The sequence below is a fragment of the Macaca nemestrina genome, chromosome 15 (assembly GCF_043159975.1).
Source record: "Macaca nemestrina isolate mMacNem1 chromosome 15, mMacNem.hap1, whole genome shotgun sequence".
NCBI classification, from domain to species: domain Eukaryota; kingdom Metazoa; phylum Chordata; class Mammalia; order Primates; family Cercopithecidae; genus Macaca; species Macaca nemestrina.
The window spans coordinates 58,147,414-58,168,867 of NC_092139.1; the positions used below are offsets into that span (position 1 = coordinate 58,147,414).

At 44.2% G+C, this 21,454-nt stretch overlaps 1 protein-coding gene across 12 annotated transcripts in view; it reads left to right on the plus strand.

Moving 5' to 3' along the window:
• The window catches only part of LOC105486740 (synapse differentiation inducing 1), a 248,122-nt gene that overhangs the window by 122,562 nt on the left and 104,106 nt on the right, over positions 1–21,454 (plus strand). Inside the window, exon 4 of one of the 12 annotated variants that reach the window (XM_011749791.3) lies at positions 16,474–20,841. The exons of the other annotated variants lie outside the window; for them this stretch is intronic. Coding sequence (XP_011748093.1) covers positions 16,474–16,521 — 48 coding nt within the window. The 3' untranslated portion in view covers positions 16,522–20,841. Of the gene's footprint in view, positions 1–16,473; positions 20,842–21,454 lie in introns of those variants that run through there. 12 annotated transcript variants of the gene reach the window in all.

A 21,454-nucleotide genomic window follows, 5' to 3' on the forward strand; every position in this document is an offset into this window, starting at 1 on the left:
CATTTTAGCAATATTGATTCTTCCTATCCATGAGCAGGAAATATTATTTTGGTTGATTGTGTCATCTCTGATTTCTTTGAGCAGCATTTTATAATTCTCATTGTAGAGATCTTTCACCTCCCTGTTAGCTGTATTCCTAAGTATTTTATTCCATTTGTGGCTATTGTGAATGGAATTGCTTTCGTGAATCGTGGGTGTTGTTGGTATATAGGAATGCTACTGATTTTTGCACAACTTTGCTGAAGTTGTTTATCAGATCTAGGAGCTTTCGGGTAGAAATTATGGGGTTTTCTAGGTATAGAATCATATTATCTGCCAACAGAGATAGTCTTTCACTTCTCTTTCTATTTGGATGCCTTTTATTTCTTTCTCTTGACTGATTGTTCTGGCTAGGACTTCCAGTACTTTGTCAAACAGGAGTGGTGAGAGTGGACGTCCTTGTCTTGTTCCGGTTCTCAAAGGGATTGCTTCCAACTTTTGCCATTCAGTATGAAATTGGCTTTGGGTTTGTGATAAATGGCTCTTATTATGTTGAGTATGCTCCTTCAATGCCTAGTTTATTAATGGTTTTTAACATGCAAGGATGCTGAATTTTATCAAAAGCCTTTTCTGCATCTATTGAGATGATCATGTGGTTTTTGTTTTTATTTCCCTTTATGTAATGAATTACATTTATTTGTTTGCATATGTTGAACCAACCTTGCATCCCAGGGATAAAACCCACTTGACTGTGATGGATTAGCTTTTTGATGTGCTTCTGGTTTTTGCTGAAAATTTTTACATCTATGTTTATTTAGTATATTGGCCTGAAGTTTTCTTTTTCTGTTAAGTCTTTGCCAGGTTTTGGTATCAGGATGATACTGATCTCATAGGATGTGTTAGGTAGAAGTCCCTCCTCCTCAACTTTTTTGAAATAGTTTCAGTAGGAATGATACCAGCTCTTCCTTATACATCTGGTGGAATTCGGCCGTGAAGCCATGTGGTCCTGGGCTTTTTCTGGTTGGTAGGCTTTCTATTTCTGATTCAATTCTGGAACTTATTATTGGCCTTTTCAGGTGTTCAATTTCTTCCTGGTTCAATCTTGGGAGATGTTGTGTTTGCAGAAATGTATCCATTTCTTCTAAGTGTTACAGATGGTGTGCATAGAAGTGTTCCTGGTAGTCTCTGAGGATTTTTGTATTTATGATTGTGTTTATTTGGATCTTCTCTCTTTTATTCTTCATTAGTCTAGCTAGTTGTCTATCAAGCTTATTTATTCTTTCAAAGAACAAACTTCTGGATTTGTTTATCTCTTGTATGGTTTTTCACTCCTCAGTTTTCTTCAGTTCACCTCTGATTCTGCTTACTTCTTGTCTTCTGTTAGCTTTGGGGTTGGTGTGCTCTTGTTTCTCTAGTTCTTCTAGGTGTAATGTTAAGTTGTTAACTTGAGATCTAACTTTTTGATGTGGGCATTTAGCACCATAAGCTTCCCTCTTTAGGTGGGGGAAGCTTCCTGCTGCTTTAGCTGTGTCCCAGAGATTCTGATATATTGTATCTTTGTTCTCATTAGTTTCAAATAATTCCTTGATTTCTGCCCTAATTTTATTGTTTACCCAAAAGTCATTCAGGAGCAGATTGCTTAATTTCCATATAAGTGTATGGTTTTGAGTGATTTTCTTTATATTGATTTTTTAAAAACAATTCCAATTTTTAATGTGTATTTATGTGTTTATTTTGCCAATTACTCATTTAAGAGATAATTAAATGTGAAGTCTCTAAACCTTTTTTTTCTTTTGAGCTGGAGTCTCACTCTGTCACCCAGGCTGGAGTACAGTGGCGTGATCTCGGCTCACTGCAACCTCCATCTCCCGGGTTCAAGCAATTCTATTGTCTCAGCCTCCCAAGTAGCTGGGACTACAGGCGCCCGCCACCATGCCTGGTTAATTTTTGTATTTTTAGTAGAGATAGAGTTTCGCCAGGTTGGCTAGGCTAGTCTCGAACTCTTGACCTCAAGTGATCCGACCGCCTCGGCCTCCCAAACTGCTGGAATTACAGGTGTGAGCCACCAGGCCTGGCCTCCAAACCTTTTCTTACACTCCTCACTCATGGTGTTTTACCTACAGGTTGTTTCTCATCCTCACCCCGCTTGGAGCCCTTCCCTTGCACTCAGAAGTCTTGAGCAGTCAGTGCTGGGACATATAAGCTCTGCATCCTCAATCTCCCCCAGTCCCTTTCAGATTGATTCATTGGCCATCAACTGGACACCTGCCACGTTCACATGTTTAGTCTCATTGGATTCAAAGGATATCACTGGTCACAAAGAATCCTCCTTGCTCAGGCATTTGCAGCCTGTGCAGATGGTAAAAGGGGGCACAACCCTTGCTGCTGGGACACAAAGAGCCTCTGAGTGCTGAGGAGCGGGGAATGCAGTACCCTGGGTGTGCTGGAGGCTGTCTGACCCTGTCCTCCACTGGGAGTCCATGAACAGATTTCTCTTTGAATTCCCTCCTCCTTCTTTCACCTCGTGTCCTTTTCCATGGTCCTCTTCCAGAACACATTTGGAAGAACTGTCCCAGCAGCTCTCCCCAGGAGACAGATAACGGATGTCCATTGTCCATTTGTCTGCACATAAAAGTGCAGTTTGGGAGGGAAGAAATAGAGAGTGCAGAAGAGATTCTGGCTTTGTGCTATGGAAATGGCTGTATGTACTTTCCCTTGTTCCTGCTCTAATTAATTTCAGGACACAGTTTGTTTCCCCATTGGCTGCCTTATCCCATCTTGTGTCTGTTTTCCAAAGAGCTAAAGATGTTAAAGAGTACAGCATTTCTTCCACTTTTTTCCTTGTTCTGGAAGGGATGCTAAGGCTGGGAGGTGGCTGCATTTACACAGACCCACTGGGTGAGTCTGGAATTCTGGCCACTGTGTTTCCTGGAGGCTCTGAGATCCCTAACATGACAGCTATGTGATGCACTCAGTGTGGTGAGCCTTGGACAGAAATAGCTGAGTCCATCAACTCAACTGGGCTCCCTAGAACACAGAACCTGCAGCAAGGTTGGAGTTCTGTGGCCTTATCTGGAAGTGCGATTCCAGACCAGTGAACATGAGGGAAATGGAAAGGAGGTGTGGAAGGAGGTGGGGCAACATAGGGTAGTGCCTTGCCCTCTGGCCTCTGCTTCTTAGCAGGTCTCTGGGTAGGCTTTACTGAGACAGCAGAGGGCAACTGGAGAGGGAAGTAGCAGTGTAGCTCCCAGTGTTAAAGTCTGCCCCACTGGGAATGAACCTCCCTACACTAACAAGTTCCAGACCGTGCTTCCTCCAGAGCTGCTGTGGAGGCCAGAATCTGGGAGCCTGGGCTGGAGTTCATCAAGCTGGTGGTGGTGGGAAGAGCCAGAGACCGCAGGCAGTGGACTGATGTGGCCTGCATAAAGTTAGCCATTGGAAAGGCCAGGGCAGAGCAAGCAATTTGTGAGCCTGAGAGACAGCAAGGCTGAGGGACACTGAGACACAGGAGGTGAGTCTGATATTTCTCCCTCTGGAAGCAAAAGCGCCAACTGAGAGTCACCTCAGCATGCAAGAATCAGAGGAGCACCTTAGCCCCTCTGTAGCCTTTGGTGCCCAGCACACCCAGGGTACTACATTTCCCTCTCCTCAGCATTCAGAGGCTCTTTGCGTCCCAGCAGCAAAGGTTGTGCCCCCCTTTACCATCTGCACAGGCTGCAAATGTCTGAGCAAGGAGGATGCTTTGTGACCAGTGATATCCATTGAATCCAATGAGACTAAACATGCGAACATGGCAGATGTCCAGTCGATAGCCAATGAATCAATCCAAAAGGGACTACAGGAGATTGAGGATGCAGAAAGCATAGAAGACTGCCTTTCCTCCCAGGACTCAAGGAGGTCAAAGCTGCAGCATAGAGGTGCATTCTGGTCCACACCACCTCACATCAAATGACAATTTGGGTTATGTAATAAGCTGACATCAGTCTGTTTTTCAGAGTGCAACCTGTGTTAGCCAAATTCAAACCCACATTAAAGAGGGTAATTCTCACCAGGACAGCCCTGTTTTGAGTACAGCAGGGACCTGCTTGGGTGTCAACAGCAAATCTTCCCTGGCCATAGTTCTAGTTCTCTGTTGAGCCAAGAACTGTGCTGCTGCAGACAGGCACTGTGCAGGGTATGGAGTGGAGGGCTTGCTGCCACACACTCACGAAACAAGAATGGCAGCAAGGGCAAAGTGCTTTAGATGCACAACTGCACCTAATTCCCACAGCAGCCCCGTGAAATTAATACTAGTGTTATCACCATTTTACAGACGATAAAATTTACAAATTGGAATCCAGGTCTGTACAAATCAGGGTCTGTGCTGTTTTAAAATCTTTCACACATACCCAGAACCACTGTTTCACAGCAAGTTTACAGTGACTTTTATTTCATCTTCAAGAGAATCCTGAAATAGGCACATTCTATTGTACCTAGCAAGTGAGGAAGTCAGCGCCCAGCAAGGTTGTTTAAGGTGTTCAGGATCACACAGCAGGACTGGGGCCCACAGTGGGTGAAACTGTGAGGAAATCCACAAGCACCTCTAGGTGCTCAGGATTGGCTCCTACCGATTCTAGTCCAATCTCATTCATGACCTCATTTGCTTTTCAGTTTAACACTGCTTGGTTTTGGTTTACTACTTTTCCCATGGAAACATTTTTTAATTATGTCTTATCAGTTATTCTCCACTTATCCCATCAACAAAGGGTCAGTTTTGTGATTTTAAAATATACACTATGTAGACCTTTATCTTTCATCATATGCTAAAATCAACTCACAATGAGTTTAATACTTAAACGTAAGACCAAAAACTATAAAACTACTAACGAAAACCTAGGGAAATCTCTCCTAGATATTGGTCTAGGTGAAAAATTAATGGCTAGGACCTCAAAAGCACAGGCAACCAAAATAAAAATAGACAAACAGGACTTAATTAAACAAAAAAGCTTCTGCACAGCAAAAGAAATAATCAATAAAGAGACAGCTTGCAAAATGGAAGAAATATTTGCAAACTATACATCTCACAAGGGATAATATCCAGAATATACAAGAAATTCAAACAACAGGAAGAAAATGCTACAAATAATCCCATTAAAAAGTGGGCAAAGGATTTGTATAGATTTCTCAAAATAAGACAAACTGCTAACAGATGTATGAAAAAATGCTGAACACCACAAATCATCAGAAAAATGCAAATCAAAATCACAATGAGATGTCATCATCTTACCCCAGTCAGAATGGCTGTTATTAAAAAGACAAAATAACAGATGTTGCTAAGTATGCAGAGAAATGGGAACTCTTATACACTGTTAGTAAGAATGCAAACTAGTAGAACCACTATAGAAAGCAGTATGGAGATTTCTCAAAAAATTAAAAATAGAATACCTTTGACCTAGCAATTCCACTACTGGGTATCTACCCAAAGAAAAAGAAATAATTATATCAAATAAATACCTACACTCTCATAGTTATTGAAGCACTGTTCACAATGGCAAAAATATGGAATCAACCCAAGTGCCCATCAGTGGACAAATGGATAAAGAAAATGTGGTATAGATACACAATGGAATACGATTTGGCCATAACAAAGAATGGAATAATGCCATTTTCAGCATCATGGGTGGAACTGGAGATTATTTGGACACAAAAAGGCAAATACTACCTGTTCTCACTTATAAACATAAGAACTAAAAAGTCTGATCACATGGAGGCAGAGAGTGGAAAGATAGATAACAGAGACTGGGAAGGGTGAGTAGCTGGAGGAGGATGAAGGGAGGTGGGTTACAGGGTACAAATGCACAGTTACGTGAAAGAAATGCATTCAATGGTTGGTAACAGTGTAGGGTGACTATAGTTAAACAAAACTGTATTATATTCAGAAGATGACACCTTAAATACCCTGACTTGATCACTACACATTGTATACATCTAACACAATTTCACAGGTATCTCATACATTTGTACAAATTTTTTAAAAGTTACGCTACAGTATACAGTCATTTTTCAGAAGAATCCAGTGATTTATTTCATATGTCTTCATCACAAAAAAATTGAGCTTTCCACATATGCAATATATTATTACACATTTTTGAAAGTTAGGAAAAAGAAAAAGAGACTGGAAGAAAATCACTCCATCTGTAGGCAGTGGTTGGTTTTTCTCTTCCTTCCTGCATGTGTCTTTGTGTTTGTTTATTTTTTTGTTTTAGCACCGTTAATGTGAATGGGATTGTCACACCTTTCCTAGTTTGAAAATAACAGTCAGAATAGAAGCATAATTGTACAGCTTAACAAATTATTTTAAAGCAAGTGGCTAAGTCACCATCACCCAGGTCAGGAATGTCCCTGGGACCCACAGGGTAGAAGGACTGGCACCTTCCAGCCATCCTTCCTCCTTACTGCTCTCCTTCCTCCCCACCCAGTGACCACTAGAATGACCTCCACAGGACACACTTTTCTTGAACATTTTTATTATTTTACCACCTAAGATTGAGTTCCTCAACCTTCATGTCTTCATCTTTCTTTAGTTTTTTTATTTTTATTTTTTTACTTTTTTTGAGATGGAGTTTTGTTCTTGTCACCTAGACCAGAGTGCAGTGGTGCAATGGCATGATCTCGGCTCACTGCAACCTCCACCTCCCAGGTTCAAGCAATTCTCCTATCTCAGCCTCCTGAGTAGCTGGGATTACAGGTGCCCGCCACCACAACCAGCTAATTTTTATATTCTTAGAGACAGGGTTTCACCATGTTGGCCAGGCTGGTCTTGAACTCCTGACCTCAGGCTATCTGCCTGCCTTGGCCTCCCAAAGTACTGGGATTACAGGTGTGAGCCTCCACGCCCAGCCCATGTCTTCATCTTTCCTTATTGTACTTGCAAAAGCCACATTGCATCTGAGTGGCACTCTTATCTTGTCTCTGCTCTCAACAGAAAAATTTCCAACATTTCACTGTTAAGTAGGATCTTTAGATAACTCATTTTTAAATCATTAATGGATGTTGGATTTACCAAAAGCATTTTGCATAAATAAAAAACAATTGTATGAATATTTGCCTTTAATCTACTAATTAAATTACATTGACTGATTTGAAATGTTAAACCAACCTTGCATTCCTAAAATAAACCCTAATTGATCATAATTTGTATATGTTGCTGAATTTTTTGCTTCTGTTTTGCTTAACATTTTTGTGTTTCTGTTCATGAGAGAGATTGATGTGTATTATCCTTTGTGGTAATTTCATTAAGTTTTCATATCAATGTTACTCCGGTTGTGAAGAGTTCCCTTTTTCTGTTCTCTGAACATTTATTTAAACTGAAATTATCTATTTTTCAAATCTTTGGTGGCAGTTATTGGTGGAGCTCTTTGAGCTTGGACTTATCATAGGAAGATTTTAAATTAGTGATTTACTTTCTTTAATATTGATATCTCTGATTAGGCTTTCTGTTGTTTCTTGTATCAGTTATGGCAAGTTATATTTTTCTAGGATTTTGTCAGTTTCATCAAAATAATCAATTTTAATAATATTTTAAAAATATGAATTTGGACTTTAAGAACTAAAGAGAAGATTATCTTTTCTAGGGATGGATGGACAGACAGAAAGAAATACTTCAAAATGACAATGTTATTGTTTTACACTGGTGATATTTAACTGTAGAAATCCTTATATTCCACTACTTTGCTCCTCATTTCTTCCTAAATTTTTTATTGTCCAGCTTGAATGATACCCTTCTGCCTAAAGAACATCCTTTAGAATTTCCTTTAGAATGGCTTTTCTTCTGGTAAACACTCTCTGTTTTATGTCGTTAGAAATATCTTTTTATCACATTTATTCTTGCAGGTATGTTCATTGGGTATAGAATTCTGCTCCACAGTTTCCTCTGTAGTTGTGTCTCAACTCCTGCCAAACCCATTCGCTGAGTTATAATATTTTTTTTTTTAATTTTCCAGTTCTATAATTCCCATGTGTCTTCTTTTTCAGATCACCTACAACCCTTCTTGTATGTTTCAGTCACCTGCCAACACTTCCAAGTTTTGTTTTATTTCCTGGAACATAGTAAGCAGAGGTATTTTAGTCTATGCCTGATCATTATGATACCCGTGAGTCTGGATGTTTGTTGTTTTTCCTTGTTCTTCACTCATGGTATATTTTCTCAGATGTTACTAATTTTATGCTGCTCATTATTTTTGACAAAGTATTCATAGTAATATTTTGAAGATTAGGAAGATGACACCTTTCTTCAGATAGGTTATTTCTTTGCTTTTTTCCAGGACATAGGGCACAAAAAATTCAAGACCATCTTAGTCCACACTCAAGCTCTGAGGTGAAGCAGAGCTGGGCTGTAGCCCATGAGGGGCTGGTATACTTTCATTTCACCTTTTCTCCCACAGCTTAGCTCTTTGGTGCTCCATCCTATGGCTGGTTTACAGGATCTCCCTCTTTGCTGGGCTCTGAACCCCTACTTGGATTCCCACCATCTCACAAAGTAACCCAAAACTCACCCTCTCAGACACCTCTTATGGTCAGCAAACATCCCTAGGACATGTGTGTCCTCATATGACTGGTCCACCCTTCTGAATTATTGTCCTCTCTCTGGTCTTGACCAGATAATCCCTCATCTTATCTCTTTAATGCTTTACAAAATATTTTCTTTGATGTTTCTTTAATGTGTTTTAGCTGTCTTCTGTAGAAGGGTTACCAGTCTGGCATTGTTAGAAGCAGAAATCTACATTTCTGTTTCCTTAGTTGTTTGTACAGATAATATATTATTTTTTATAACAGCAATATTTTTGACTACAAAATTGGAAGCTTGGTTTACGGACCTAGATTATCTGTCACTTGAATTCCCATTTCTTCTGGTACTAACTGAAATTCGAACTGGCTCTTTGCACTGCATGAGTAACCAACACAATGCTATCAAGGCTAATGAGGAGTGTAAGGACATGGGAAGAAGCCCATACAGCTCACTCCAATGCAAATGAAGAAACAATCTTTATTTAAATGCTACAAAGAGCCACTGGGTGTGGAATCTGCCACATTGTAGATGCTCACTTAAATGCCGGTTGTGTTTGTGTCTGATGCAAAGATGTGCACACCTGTGTTCTGCTTGGTCATTTCATAAAGATGAACCATGTGGTTTTTAAATGCAGCATTACCAAAGAGTGTCCAGAGTTGGGAGAGATTGTGGCTAAGATCAAATCATGCTGCCAAATCCTGTGAACACACGCCTTTGGCAGGACTGTAGACAAGTTTCCCTAACCCATGGGGACTTCTGGAGGAAGCTTCATTCCTAGTCCTCCAAGCTCTGCCACTGAGCAGGGAGGTGAGGGCTGGAGGTGCCCATAGATGAGAGCTGTTCACAAGAAGTGTTAATTCCCTGGTCTTTCTGGCTTGTTCCTGCACGGTAGATGGACACAATAATGACAGAGGTGCCCTGAGTAGGACACTGCCTCAGGGAGGAAGTAAATCGCAGGACTTCAGCTGTATGCAGTAGAAGGGAGACCTGGACACAGGCCTGGGATGGCAGTGGAGGGCCAAAAGCCCTGAGTGCAAAGCAGGATCTGTCCACTGACAGGGCATTCTCAGCAAGGAAGCATTGCATTGAGAGTGGAGTAGACCATCAGGAGGAGTTGTCAGAAAGCAGCGTATAGAAACGGTGTGTTTGGAAAACAACCCATCCTTAGCCCAGAAGAATTTTCTTCACAAGGAAATGAGCAGAGACATTCGTCAGGCACTGTGGGGTCACAGTGGATACCTGCTCCTACAGACAGGTGGGGAGAAGAATATCTGGAGGAAGGCCAGGGGAGTTCGTTCTCCTCCCTTCAATTGCCCCCAACCAGGAGCACAGTCGCAGTCAACCTTTGCCTGACACAATAAATGAACTGGGACTTTCCCAAACGTCTGAAACAAAATGCCCCGGGTGTTCTCAGAAGCTGTCACCTATCCATCTTTCTAATCACTTATCTTACCAAAGTGAACAACATTTTCATGTTCTCTCTAAACCCTGTCACAAAGGCAGACCTCTTTTGAAATGTCTATTCTTCTTCTTTTTTTTTTTTTTTTTCAAAGCTTAGAACATGTGCATTGTGTGGAACTGGAGCTCCACGGATTCCACACCTCGATGGTGCTGTTCATAATCATGCATAAGTGTGGGTGTCAGAGGCATTTGAACCAGAGTGACTCCATCTTGAACAGGGGCTGGTTAAGGTATCGCTGAGACCTGCTGGACTGCATTCCCAGGTTAGGCATTCTAAGTCACAGGATGAGACAGGAGGTTAGCACAAGATACAGGTCATAAAGACCTTGCTGATAAACGGATGCAGTAAAGAAGCCAGCCAAAACCCACCAAAACCAAGATAGCAATGAAAGTGACCTCTGGTCTTCCTCACTGCTCATTACATGCTAAAAGACACTCCCACCAGCGCCATGACAGTTTACAGTGCCATGGCAATGTCAGGAAGTTACCCTATATGGTCCAAAAAGCGGGGGGACCCTCAGTTCTGGGAATTGCTCACCCTTTTCCCAGAAAAATCATGAAAAATCCACCCTTTGTTTAGCATATAATCAAGAAATAAGCATAAAAAGAGCCAACCAGCAGCCCTCCCTTGGGGCTGCTCTGCCTGTGGAGTAGCCGTTCTTTTATTCCTTTACTTTCTTAATAAACTTGCTTTCACTTTACTCTATGGACCCACTTCGAATTCTTTCTGGCACGAGGTCCAAGAATCCTCTCTTGAGGTCTGGATCGGGACTCCTTTCCAGTGACTCTGGGATAATGTTCCATGCACCCCTCCAGATTCCACTTTTATCCTTAAGTTCCTTATTTTTTAACGTCCCCAAATTTAAAGTAAATTGAATCCCATCTAATGAATGCGTCTGTTAGGCTCTGGTAGATTCAGAATCAGCACAAGAGCCAAGTTTTCCCTTGAGAGTCGCAGGGCATCCAAGGTCATGGGCAAGTAGTCGGGGGGCATCTGGGTAAAGACATGAAACCTGTGCTGGGGTCCAGGAGAAAGTCCTGACAAAGGGCATCTCAACCAAGCAGGAGTGATGGAGCCACACAGAAAGAAAATGCTACCCAGGGACAGATGGGTGGGAAGAGTTTGCAGTGGGCCCACATCTGCCTTCCTGGGTGAGTGACATGTAAACGAAGGTTGCAATGAGGGCTATAAGAGCCCAACCAGACACAAGTATAACACTGACTTTGCAGACAAATGCATTGAAAAACATTGCTAGAGGATGGCTCCAATATTACCGCATGGGTTTATTTTAACTTGTATCAGGGAAATGTGTGAGGGCAGTTAAGCAGTCAAGTGGCATCTTTCCTCTCTCTCTCCCTCCCGCAGTCTGTATCTCTGTCTCAGTATGCATATTTAATATGCTGATTGTAGCTTCTGAGAGCTGTTTTGCAACTTCTGGATTTAAAGAATTCCATATAAATATTAATGATCTGGTGCAGCCAAGACAAATCAGGTTTCTTATCTATTTTTTTCCTCTGGAATCCATGCTGCAGTTAGTTACTGATTTTAACTTGTTTTGATGTGTAAATGAACAAATACATCATGTCTGCTTTGCTCCTTGCAGTGGATTGGATAGATGTTTTTTTCCACTGATAGGTGATGCATTGTCTTGGTAATTAGCATCTTGATTTTGTGATTATTTGTCTGTAGCAGAGAAAATATGCATGCTGATTGTCCAAGGGCAGAGTCTGCAAACCTGTGATGTGTGGGATCCAGGGTTGACATCGCAATGCATTACAATGTAAGCTGTGCACTCTTCCTTTTGGACTCAGGGCTCACCTCCAATTACATTTCCCACATGTGATCATTTTTCTTTAAATGATGTACCTGAAGCTTTTAGAATTTAGCATGTTCACACATTTCTTTTGCATCTCTTTTAAGATTGAGGTCTTCTGTGCAGGTCCTACAGAATTATGGTTTTGTGTGGTGTCCCTTGGCTTCTGGTCACTATCTGTGGCCATTTCTGTGACTGCCAGGCCAACCTGGACAGAGGCTGGGACAATCCAACAATGTGCTGGCTGATCTCAGAGGTACTGGAGCATCATTACAAGTGTCTCCAGCACAGCCATGTGGGCAGCCAGTGCTGTCCTCAGATGGCCTCAAGCCAGGTCTCGAAGCTCCACCTGTGTCAGGGGATGTGGCTATGAGGCTGTGGTTACTGGAATGTCCCTGCCTCCTAAATAGCTGATGGTTGAGGACTGACCCCTCTTGCCGTGAGCGACAACTCATGAACAATTGTCTCTGGGAAACTATTTCACTGAATTCTAATAGATATCTAGCAGACAATTACCCCAGATTTCACTTTGTCCTCAAATCTTAGGTTCTGTTGACCTCATGCTAAATCAAAAGTACGAATTGCATTTTAAGGTAAAACCTTGGGTTATTATATAGTTGACTATTATATTATTGAAAAAGTTACTAGGAAAAGAGAACAAATCTGAATTAGAAATGTCCATCCAGATGCTACCTCGAATAGATTTAGGAAACTTACTGTAGCCCAGTTAATCCTTACTCTAAGGGTTTTCTGGAAGTAGAGATCCGGAGTTTAGACCCTGTGCTACAGGTGGGCAGAGCGCAGCACACATGCCCACCCCTGGGGTGACGTAGGGGAGCATGCAGGATCAGCGGGGGCCAGGGGCTGCCAAGCAAGAGGATTGCAGTCAGCAGAAGATCGTGTGCTCCTGTGTTTATCAGAATGCTTTCCCCTGGATGCTGACTTGGAAAGTGGACACAGACGAGCAGGAGAAGAAGCAGTGCTTGGAGGATGATTCTGGGATCTTCGTTTTGAAGCTGCCCTGGGCAGTTTAGGCAGTACTGTCCATAGGGAGTTGGAAATAAGGAGTTTTCAAGAATCATGTGTTATATGAACGAACCTCTTTCCACTCATTTGGGCTTTGTTTGCCACTGATGACCTGGTGAAAGTTCTTTTTGAACCTTGGCCGGGCACTGTAGCTCATGCCTGTAATCCCAGCACTCTGGGAGGCTGAGGCAGTTGAATCACCTGAGGTCAGAAGTTCGAGACCAGCCTGGCCAACATGGCGAAACCCTATCTCTACTAAAAATATAAAAATTAGCTGGGCGTGGTGGCACGCACCTGTAATTGCAGCTACTAGTGGGGGCTGAGGCAGGAGAATTGCTTGAACCCAGGAGGCAGAGGTTGCAATAAGCCACGATCATGCCACTGCACTCCATCCTGGGCAACAGAGCAAGACTGTCTCAAAAAAAAAAAAAAAAAAAAAGGCTGGGCACGGTGGCTCATGCCTGTAATACCAGCACTTTGGGAGGCCAAGGCGGGCGGATGACGAGGTCAGGAGATCGAGACCATCCTGGCCAACAAAGTGAAACCCCGTCTCTACTAAAAATACAAAAAAGAAAAAAATTACCTGGGCATAGTGGCGGGCACCTGTAGTCCCAGCTACTCGGGAGGCTCAGGCAGGAGAATGGCGTGAACCCGGGAGGCGGAGCTTGCAGTGAGCTGAGATTGCACCACTGCACTCCAGCCTGGGAGACAGCCAGACTCCGTCTAAAAAAAAAAAAAAAAAAAAAAGGAAAAGAAAAGAAAGAAAACTCCACCTCATTCGGGCTGATGAGAGTCCCAGTTGGGCACCGTGGTTCTGGCCAAAGGGCTGTCCTCAATGCCTGATTCACCCGGGCTGCTGGAGTGGAAAGCGGGGCTAGGAAGAGCCTTGGCCCATGACGAATGTTCGCCCCTCCTGCTGCCTGGCTGTGACTTTTTCTCCTTAAGAGCGAGACAGTCACCATGGGCCACATTCACAGTAGAGGTGGCCTGGGGCTCCACCTCTCCCTGCTTCAAGGGCTGAAATTCACAGGCAGCTGTGGGGACAGGGAAGCCCAACTGCTCTCTCACTGGCACACTGGGACTTGAGTTGGCCACAGCTGGAGAACCCTCTATTAATTACTTTCTTCCCTTTTTGTAGACTTTTTAGGTGTACTCCATTTGATGAAAACCTAATCTTTTAAAACTCCCAATATTTACAATGGGTAAGTCAAGGGCAGTTATGTGCATCACAAATACCCGAAGGTAACATTAACGTATTAACATAATGTCTTGCAATTTACTTCAAGTATATTTAAAATACAGGTTTACACAGAAATCTATTTTACAGACTTTTCCAGGATGAGATCTTCTTATGAAACAAGATGTTAGAGCACATTCAAAACATCTTTGGCAGCTAAACCCCGTAGTCTCCAATGCTGAATTTTAGTGTGTCCTTCCAGTTGTATACCTAAGAAAAGATATTTTAATTATAAAGGTATGATCTATCAATGCTTTCTAGAATATAAACCCGCGACAAATAATGCAGAAATTATTTTAAATTTTGGCAATATTATCTTCTAAGTATTTTTTTTTTTCTTTGAGACAGTCTCGCTCTGTCGCCCAGGCTAGAATGCAGTAGCGTGATCTCAGCTCACTTGCCTCCTGTGTTCAAGCGATTCTCCTGCCTCAGCCTCCTGAGTAGTTGGGACTACAGGCGCCTGCCATCATTCCCAGCTAATTTTAGTACTTTTAGTAGAGATGGGGTTTCACCATGTTGGCCAGGCTGTTCTCAAACTCCTGAGCTCAGGTGATTTGCCCACCTCGGCCTCCCAAAGTGCTGGGATTACAAGCGTGAGTCACCGCGCCCCTCCAATAAAATCTTAAAGGTGACAATCCATCACCCACCAACTGACCCACTTCAAGTGACAGCACCGCAGGACCCCTGTGTCCAGACCTCTGCACACAGGAACATGAAACGTGTGCACATAGCAAAATACTCGGGAGGAATACACAAGGTATTATGTATGCTGATCTCATAGATGAGACAATAATTAAAAAGTAACTGAAACTACCTTTCCTGTTGGTAAGGGAAAGCTTTCAGCCACAAATGAGGCAATAAGTACCTCTCAGACCGCCTGATGCCCATCAGTAAGGATGGGGCTGAGAAATGTAGATGGAGGGAATCATGTGAATGATATTGATAACATAAGCTCAGTTCTCTTGGCCAACCCTTGCACTCTAGAATTAAAGCTAAGATTAGGTGATGTTCAGAAAAACAGCATACAGTAGTGCTTTGTATGGAGGACAGTAATTTTGTGTGTCCATATGTTGGTGCAAGCCAAACCTATAGATTCACATGAGGGGTGACAAATGAGTCATTGGTTGATCAGCACATTATAGATTCTCATGGGAATTCAGGGCTATTTTAGGTTCATCTCAGTGTCATGGGCATTTTAAAGTTGCTCATCACATTACCATCTACACCTCTGCTGTAAAAGAATGGCATAGCAAGAGGACAGGACCCATGCTTCATGACTCTGGAGGTAGCAGTTCTCGGCATTGTCCCCCTTTCCTTGCCTCTTTGCTTAGCTTTAGCATTTTCTGGTGCTTAGGGAGTTATAAGAATCCCAGACAGAGAGCATAGCAAATGCCCAATTTAGAGCTGAAAAAATTACCTCAATCTTGTGCTTTGACGTGGAAGGCGGATGTGGGATGCCCTTTGCTTTTCTTTTTCTGTCCTTCCTTTTAGACGGGGCACTCTTTATTTTTAACCTGTCTAGACTGTGTATAAAGTAGTAAAGGGTCTCTGAAGCACAGCTGCAGCATTCACTTGTATCAGTCTGTATGTATGTCCCTGGAAGCTTTGCATTGTGGCAGCACTCAAGCACACGCAGGAGCAGAGGATGGTGAGCCCCTGGACTCTGCTGGGAGCTGGAAGGGATGGATGCCTCGGTGAATTCGGAAATAAATGATGATGCAACAGGACTGCAGACTGCTCAGGGGACTTGGAAATAGCAAAACAGACAGGCCGAGAGAGGTGCCTTTGAGAGCCGGCCCTGCACTAGAGTATAGGAAATTGGAAGAATGAGTTTATAACCAAGTCACCAGCACAACTGACTCTCCAGAAGCTCCATGGTTTGGGGCCACTTGAACATTCGTATCTCAGCTCACCGTGCAAGGCCCGACCTCTATCTGGACAGTATCACCCCTCAAGAGCCCACTCCACCCAGTCTGAGCTTGTGTTTTCCACACATGTCTGCACCCCAAGGCTTCCCCATTTCTCCCATTCTGCCATTATCCTCTTTGCCCCTTCCCTATGCTCCCAGGTCCATCCCACGTGCAACCCTACCCACCACTACCACCACGTGGTGCCTCTGATCATCTCTTTTTGGTCAAAAGGAAAAGCACAGGAGCTTCCAGGCCACCCTGGAAAGGTTTTCAGGCACAGAAAACACAAAGAACAGGAGGGCAATACTTTGTGGTGCTGCCTGCCAGGAATCCTAAACACAGGTGAAAACATGGAAATTGCAGCTCTCACCCAGCTAATTTTAGACTGACACTGGTGGGTGGACAGACAGGGTATCTTGAGGCTCTCCAAGCTCAGTTTTAAAATGATTCTCTGCATTCCTGTGATAATTTTGAAAAATTTTGCCCTGCTCTTCATAGGTGTATAGAATGCTTTGCATTCCTTTGGGGATGTCATACGGGGTGTGAGAACCAAAAAGGATATGGTAAGTGGCGATTCTTCATTCCAGAGCCACCTGTGTCCATGCAACGATTCCGAATCACCCGCCATGGGCACTCGGAAGCATGTTTATGCATGAAGCTGTGCACACAGTGGGGCCGAGTGCTAACCAGCCAGAATGAATGTACTATCCCCATCTCTGATTCCACAGCAGGGCTCCTGAGTCACGCACACCACCCACAAAGGAAGCTCAGATTTATGCATTGCCTGATTGTTCTGGTCCTTAAGCTGGATTTTAGGTAATTGGAAAGGTATCTTGCAAGTAACACTCTCAGCAGGGCACAATTTATTATGCATGAAAGTTGAATCTCGAGAAAGGGAGTTGCCCCAAATTGGCTGATGAGCTGATGAGTCTGGAGGGAGGCAGAGCCCTTCACGAAGCCACCTGACCTTCTCCCTGCCTGGCCCAGGCACTGTGTATTTGCCCAGGTGCATGTAAGTGTTCTTTGCCCAGAGCTGTGCTTTGGTGCTGCCCAGGGAGAGGGAGATGGGTCCACAGGAGGAAGCCAGGCCACTCTCGGCGCCTTTGCCTTGTCAAGAAGGGCTGCGTCTTCTTTGAGGGCTTTGCCCTGCTGCAATGACAGGAAATGAGTTGAACTGGCATCTTATTTCCTTAGTCAGAGGGGCATCTTCTGTCTTCAGCCAGCTCCCAGGCACGCTTCCTGGCAGATTCTCTCAAATCTGCTCCCCTAGCTGAACCGCGCAATGCTCAGGATGTTGCCTCTGAGTGTTCGCCTTATTTCTGCTGCTGGAACTACTGTCTGCCCACATCCAGGGCTCCAAACCACCGCCCACAGCTCCCTCCCCTCACCTCACCACATTCTCCAGGTTGTGAATCCCAAGCATTCTCTCTCTACGAAGGCTCCTGGCCTCTCCGTTCCTGTCTGCTGTCCCTTTACTCTAGTCTGGTTCTCATGGCCTGCCACTTTTTGGAACCATTAGATTGTTCTTCCAGTTCACCACCCTGTTTTCGTACCTCCCTTTTCTCTTGTGTCAGCCAAAGTCCCCAAGTTAATGCTCCTAAGGCGGGTAAGCTGGTGCCTGTCTCCAGCCCAGGCTTCAGTGGTTCCTGATGCTCTGCAGAGCTCACTCAGAGCACCTTTGCTGGAGGTTGGTGGCTCTCACAACTCAGCTTAGGGCTCTACTTCCAGCACCCCCCTCCTACCCACAGCAGGACCATCCTGCCCACAGGATCTCAGCAGGGCCACACCCTCCCTCTCCCACTCTCTCCTGCCTTCCGTACCCTGGTGTGCACTTGCCACCCCAACCTTTCATGGCCTGTCCTCCCATGCCACCCCTCCAGGAGCCCTTCCTCAACTTCTACCTGGAGGCCTTCTACCCACAAGCTTCCACTTCCTCCACAGGAAATGGGCCAGGTGCCTCTCCCAGGCCCCTCCTCATGCAGCGTGGCTCTGCTGTTCGGTTTTAGCCCATGGTGCTGGTCTCCCTTGAGCATTCTAAGTTCAAGAATCATAGCGAATCTGGCCAGAGCCCTCTTGTTACTGTCACGTGTGATCCCCGAGAATGGGATAATACTGTAATTCAGGTGTTCTAAAATAAAATACAGGGAGTACCAAACCCTGCACTGCTTCCTGTAATTGCATGTCTTAATGAGAGTGTTCTTGACATATCCAGTTCCATTGCATAGCTGTGCTGACAGGGACATAGCCACTTAATGGCAAGAGCAACAAAAATATTGCCCCAGGGAATATCACATAGTTTATGTATCAAGTTCTCTAAGGGTGTGCATGGTTAGAGGCAAAATATTCAACCTGCCACCACTGTGTGCCTTTCATGAGAAAGGCCGATTCTTTCTGCAAATTCTTCATTAATCCTCGTCACCACTTAGGAGCACGGAGGCCACCTAAGACTTTTCTTTTCTCCAAATAATTCATCTTTTTTATTTAGATAGGAACAGTCTGACCTTAGCGGAAAGGGCTGGGAAGGTGCCTTTAATTTTTGGACAGGGCTTAACCCTTTGGTGCCAGGACAGACATCACGTGCCCCTGAGTCCTGAGTCTACTTGGGAATATTTGTGATGGTCCCTGTTGACATAAACATCCTTGTGCCTTTGTCTTAAAGCAGGAGAAGAAAGCAGCCTGCGCTATTATTCATGACACGTGGCATCCCAAGCCATAAGACTAAAGAATGGCTTTGGCAGCAGGACTTAAAACTGATCTTGGCACAACCTTTCATTAACCTGCAAAAGATTAATTTTATTTCCCAGTAACTTAACAGAATTCAAAAGCTAGGAGAAAAGGCTTAAAGGAAAGTCAACCTTAGATATGCTTCTAAATATATCTTAACTCAGAAATATTCCCCCTCGGTCCCAGCACAGAATTATAACAGCTCTTCATCTTCAAAAAGTGTGCATGAAGGGTTTTGGCTCTTGGTGGTCCATAAACAAATGGTTGCAGGAGTCAAGAACTCAGGGTCTGGGAGGCTCCTGGATCTAGACACATCACTGCCAGCCACTCAGGAGCAGGGACAAACCCCAAAGGGTATCCACCCCAACAACGGGATACATCCTGCGTGCCCATCTCAACCACAGGCTGTCACATCCTGAGCTTTTCCATGTGCCAGGCACCATGCTGAGTGCTTCATGAGCTCTGTCACATGCGTGCCTCCACAACAGTGATGAAATGGGAAGGAATGCTTTATGGATGAGGAGAATGCGTCTCTGGGAGATGGCACCATGGGATGGGGTGAAGGCAGGGTGTCAGAGCAGACCCTCCCAATGCTTGGCTAGACTGCCCACCTCCAAGGCAACCTGGAAGATATCAGACCTCCCTGTTACTTAGATAAAGGGTCTGGGTGCTTGGGGTTGGAAGTTTGAAAGCATCCTGGTGACGGCCAGTCCCAGCTATGTGACCCTGGCCAAGTTACTCCCTATCCCAGGGCCTCTGAGATAAGATAAGACAAGATGTGGTGAGGCTGACAGCTGCTGTGTGTGCTGTATGGGAGCAAGCAAGCCTACTCTGCAAATCAGAGAGACAGCACCATCCGCACCTGGACAGCTGCTCCCTGTCCTGCCATCTCCCTGGACAGAGCTGCATGCCCAGGCCTGGTGCAGTCTCCTTGCTGGCCTCACCATCAGCCTTCCATGACACAGACCTGCCCATGGACCCCAGCATGGAGCTAGGACTGGGGGAGAATTTGCCCTCAGCGTACCCATTGTGCCTAGCCAGACCCCGAGCTTCCTGTGTCCCCCATTGAGGATCCTAAAGCCACCCGCACCCCCTGCCTCGACACCTCGACACAGAGGTTCTCCCTTCATGCTTGCCCTCCTGACCTTGTGCCGGAACTCCTGCTCAGCCCACACAGAACCAGCTCCTGAGGCGTCTCCCAGAGCCCTTCTAGACTGACGGAGTGCCCCTGCAGCTCTTCTCCAGCTACAGTTGGGACTTTAAGGAACATTCCCAGCTTAAATCATGACACCCAAAGGACAAGGGCATAAATGGCATAAATGGGATTTGGAACCTGAATTCTTAGTGTCTGGAGATAGAAGAGGATGGTAATCTAGGGCTTTGGGGGATAACATGAATGGAGAGGCCACGCTGCCTCCCAGGTAGGGGAGAGAGGCTGTTACCAGTGCTGGGTGAGGCAGACCATGGAGAGCACCCAGATCGCCAGCAGGGTTGGGCATCGCTCTCAGATCTTTTCTTTTTTTTGACAATATCTCTCTCTGTTGCCCAGGTGAGAATGCAATGGCACTATCACGGCTCATAGCAGCCTTGACCTCCGGAGCTCAATTGATCCTCCTGCCTCAGCCTCCCAAGTAGCTGGGACTATAGGCACACACCACCATGCCCACCACACCTGGCTAATTTTTAAATTTTTTTGTGGAGATGGGGCCTCACTATGTTGCTCAGGCTGGTCTTGAACTCTTGGGCTTAAATGATCCTCCCACCTCAGCCTCCCAAAGTGCTGGGATTATAGGCATGAGCCACTGCACCCAGCCTCACTCTGAGATATTAATGTGCATGATTAGAATTTTTAGTATTCGTGTAATCTGTGGTTTGGTAAAGGAATATAATAAATATACTTTTTTGTTTGTTTGTTTGACTGGTTGTTGTAAAGAGTGAAGTAGGGAGGCAACAACCAAGAATAAAGGGAACTGGTTCATCAGAGCACTTTCCCCAAACCTCCCACTCTCCAGTGAAAACAGAATCTCAGGGGAACTAACCTAAAGTTGCTAATTTAAGACTCTGGAGTGATCACAGCAATATATTAAATTAGATCTTAGAAACTGGGGCTAGGAAAATCAAAAGAAGGAAGGAAGGAAGGGAGGGAGGCAGTGAGAGAGGGAGGGAGAGAGGGGGAGGGAAGGAGGGGGAGAGGGAGTCACATGGGAGGAATGAGCTAACCCTCCAAACAGATCCTTTTTGGAAGTTGTCAGGGTATAAATAAAACACAAATACTATTAAAGTGCTAATTATTGACAAATTGTTGTCAAGGAGAAGTCCTGCTTCGCCTATTTAAATGCTTAGGCTATACTTAGAATGTTTATATGCATAAATTAATGTAATTGGTGAGTGGAGAATGAAATGAACAGAACTTAACAATACGTTGTAGTTTGGACCAGGTGTGGGGAAATGTTCTCAAACGTCTGACTTGTCAAATATTTTAAAGCAGCATTATTGCTTTCAAGCACTTCTGTTACCTTGCAATTAACAAGTTTATGTTTCAAAGGAGTTATTTCAGGGTCCTACTTTAATAAGTGAAAGCTAATATTTGAAATTAACAACCAATTTGTACATGTTTATTGAAATTCTTAAAGACGTTAGTATCTTAAGTAGGTTAGGCAGCTTCCTTGCTAATATTTGAACATCCATGTAATTGGTCCACACAGCGTTTTGTCCACCCCTAATAGCTTGCCTTTCCTTGTATGATGGTCTTCTA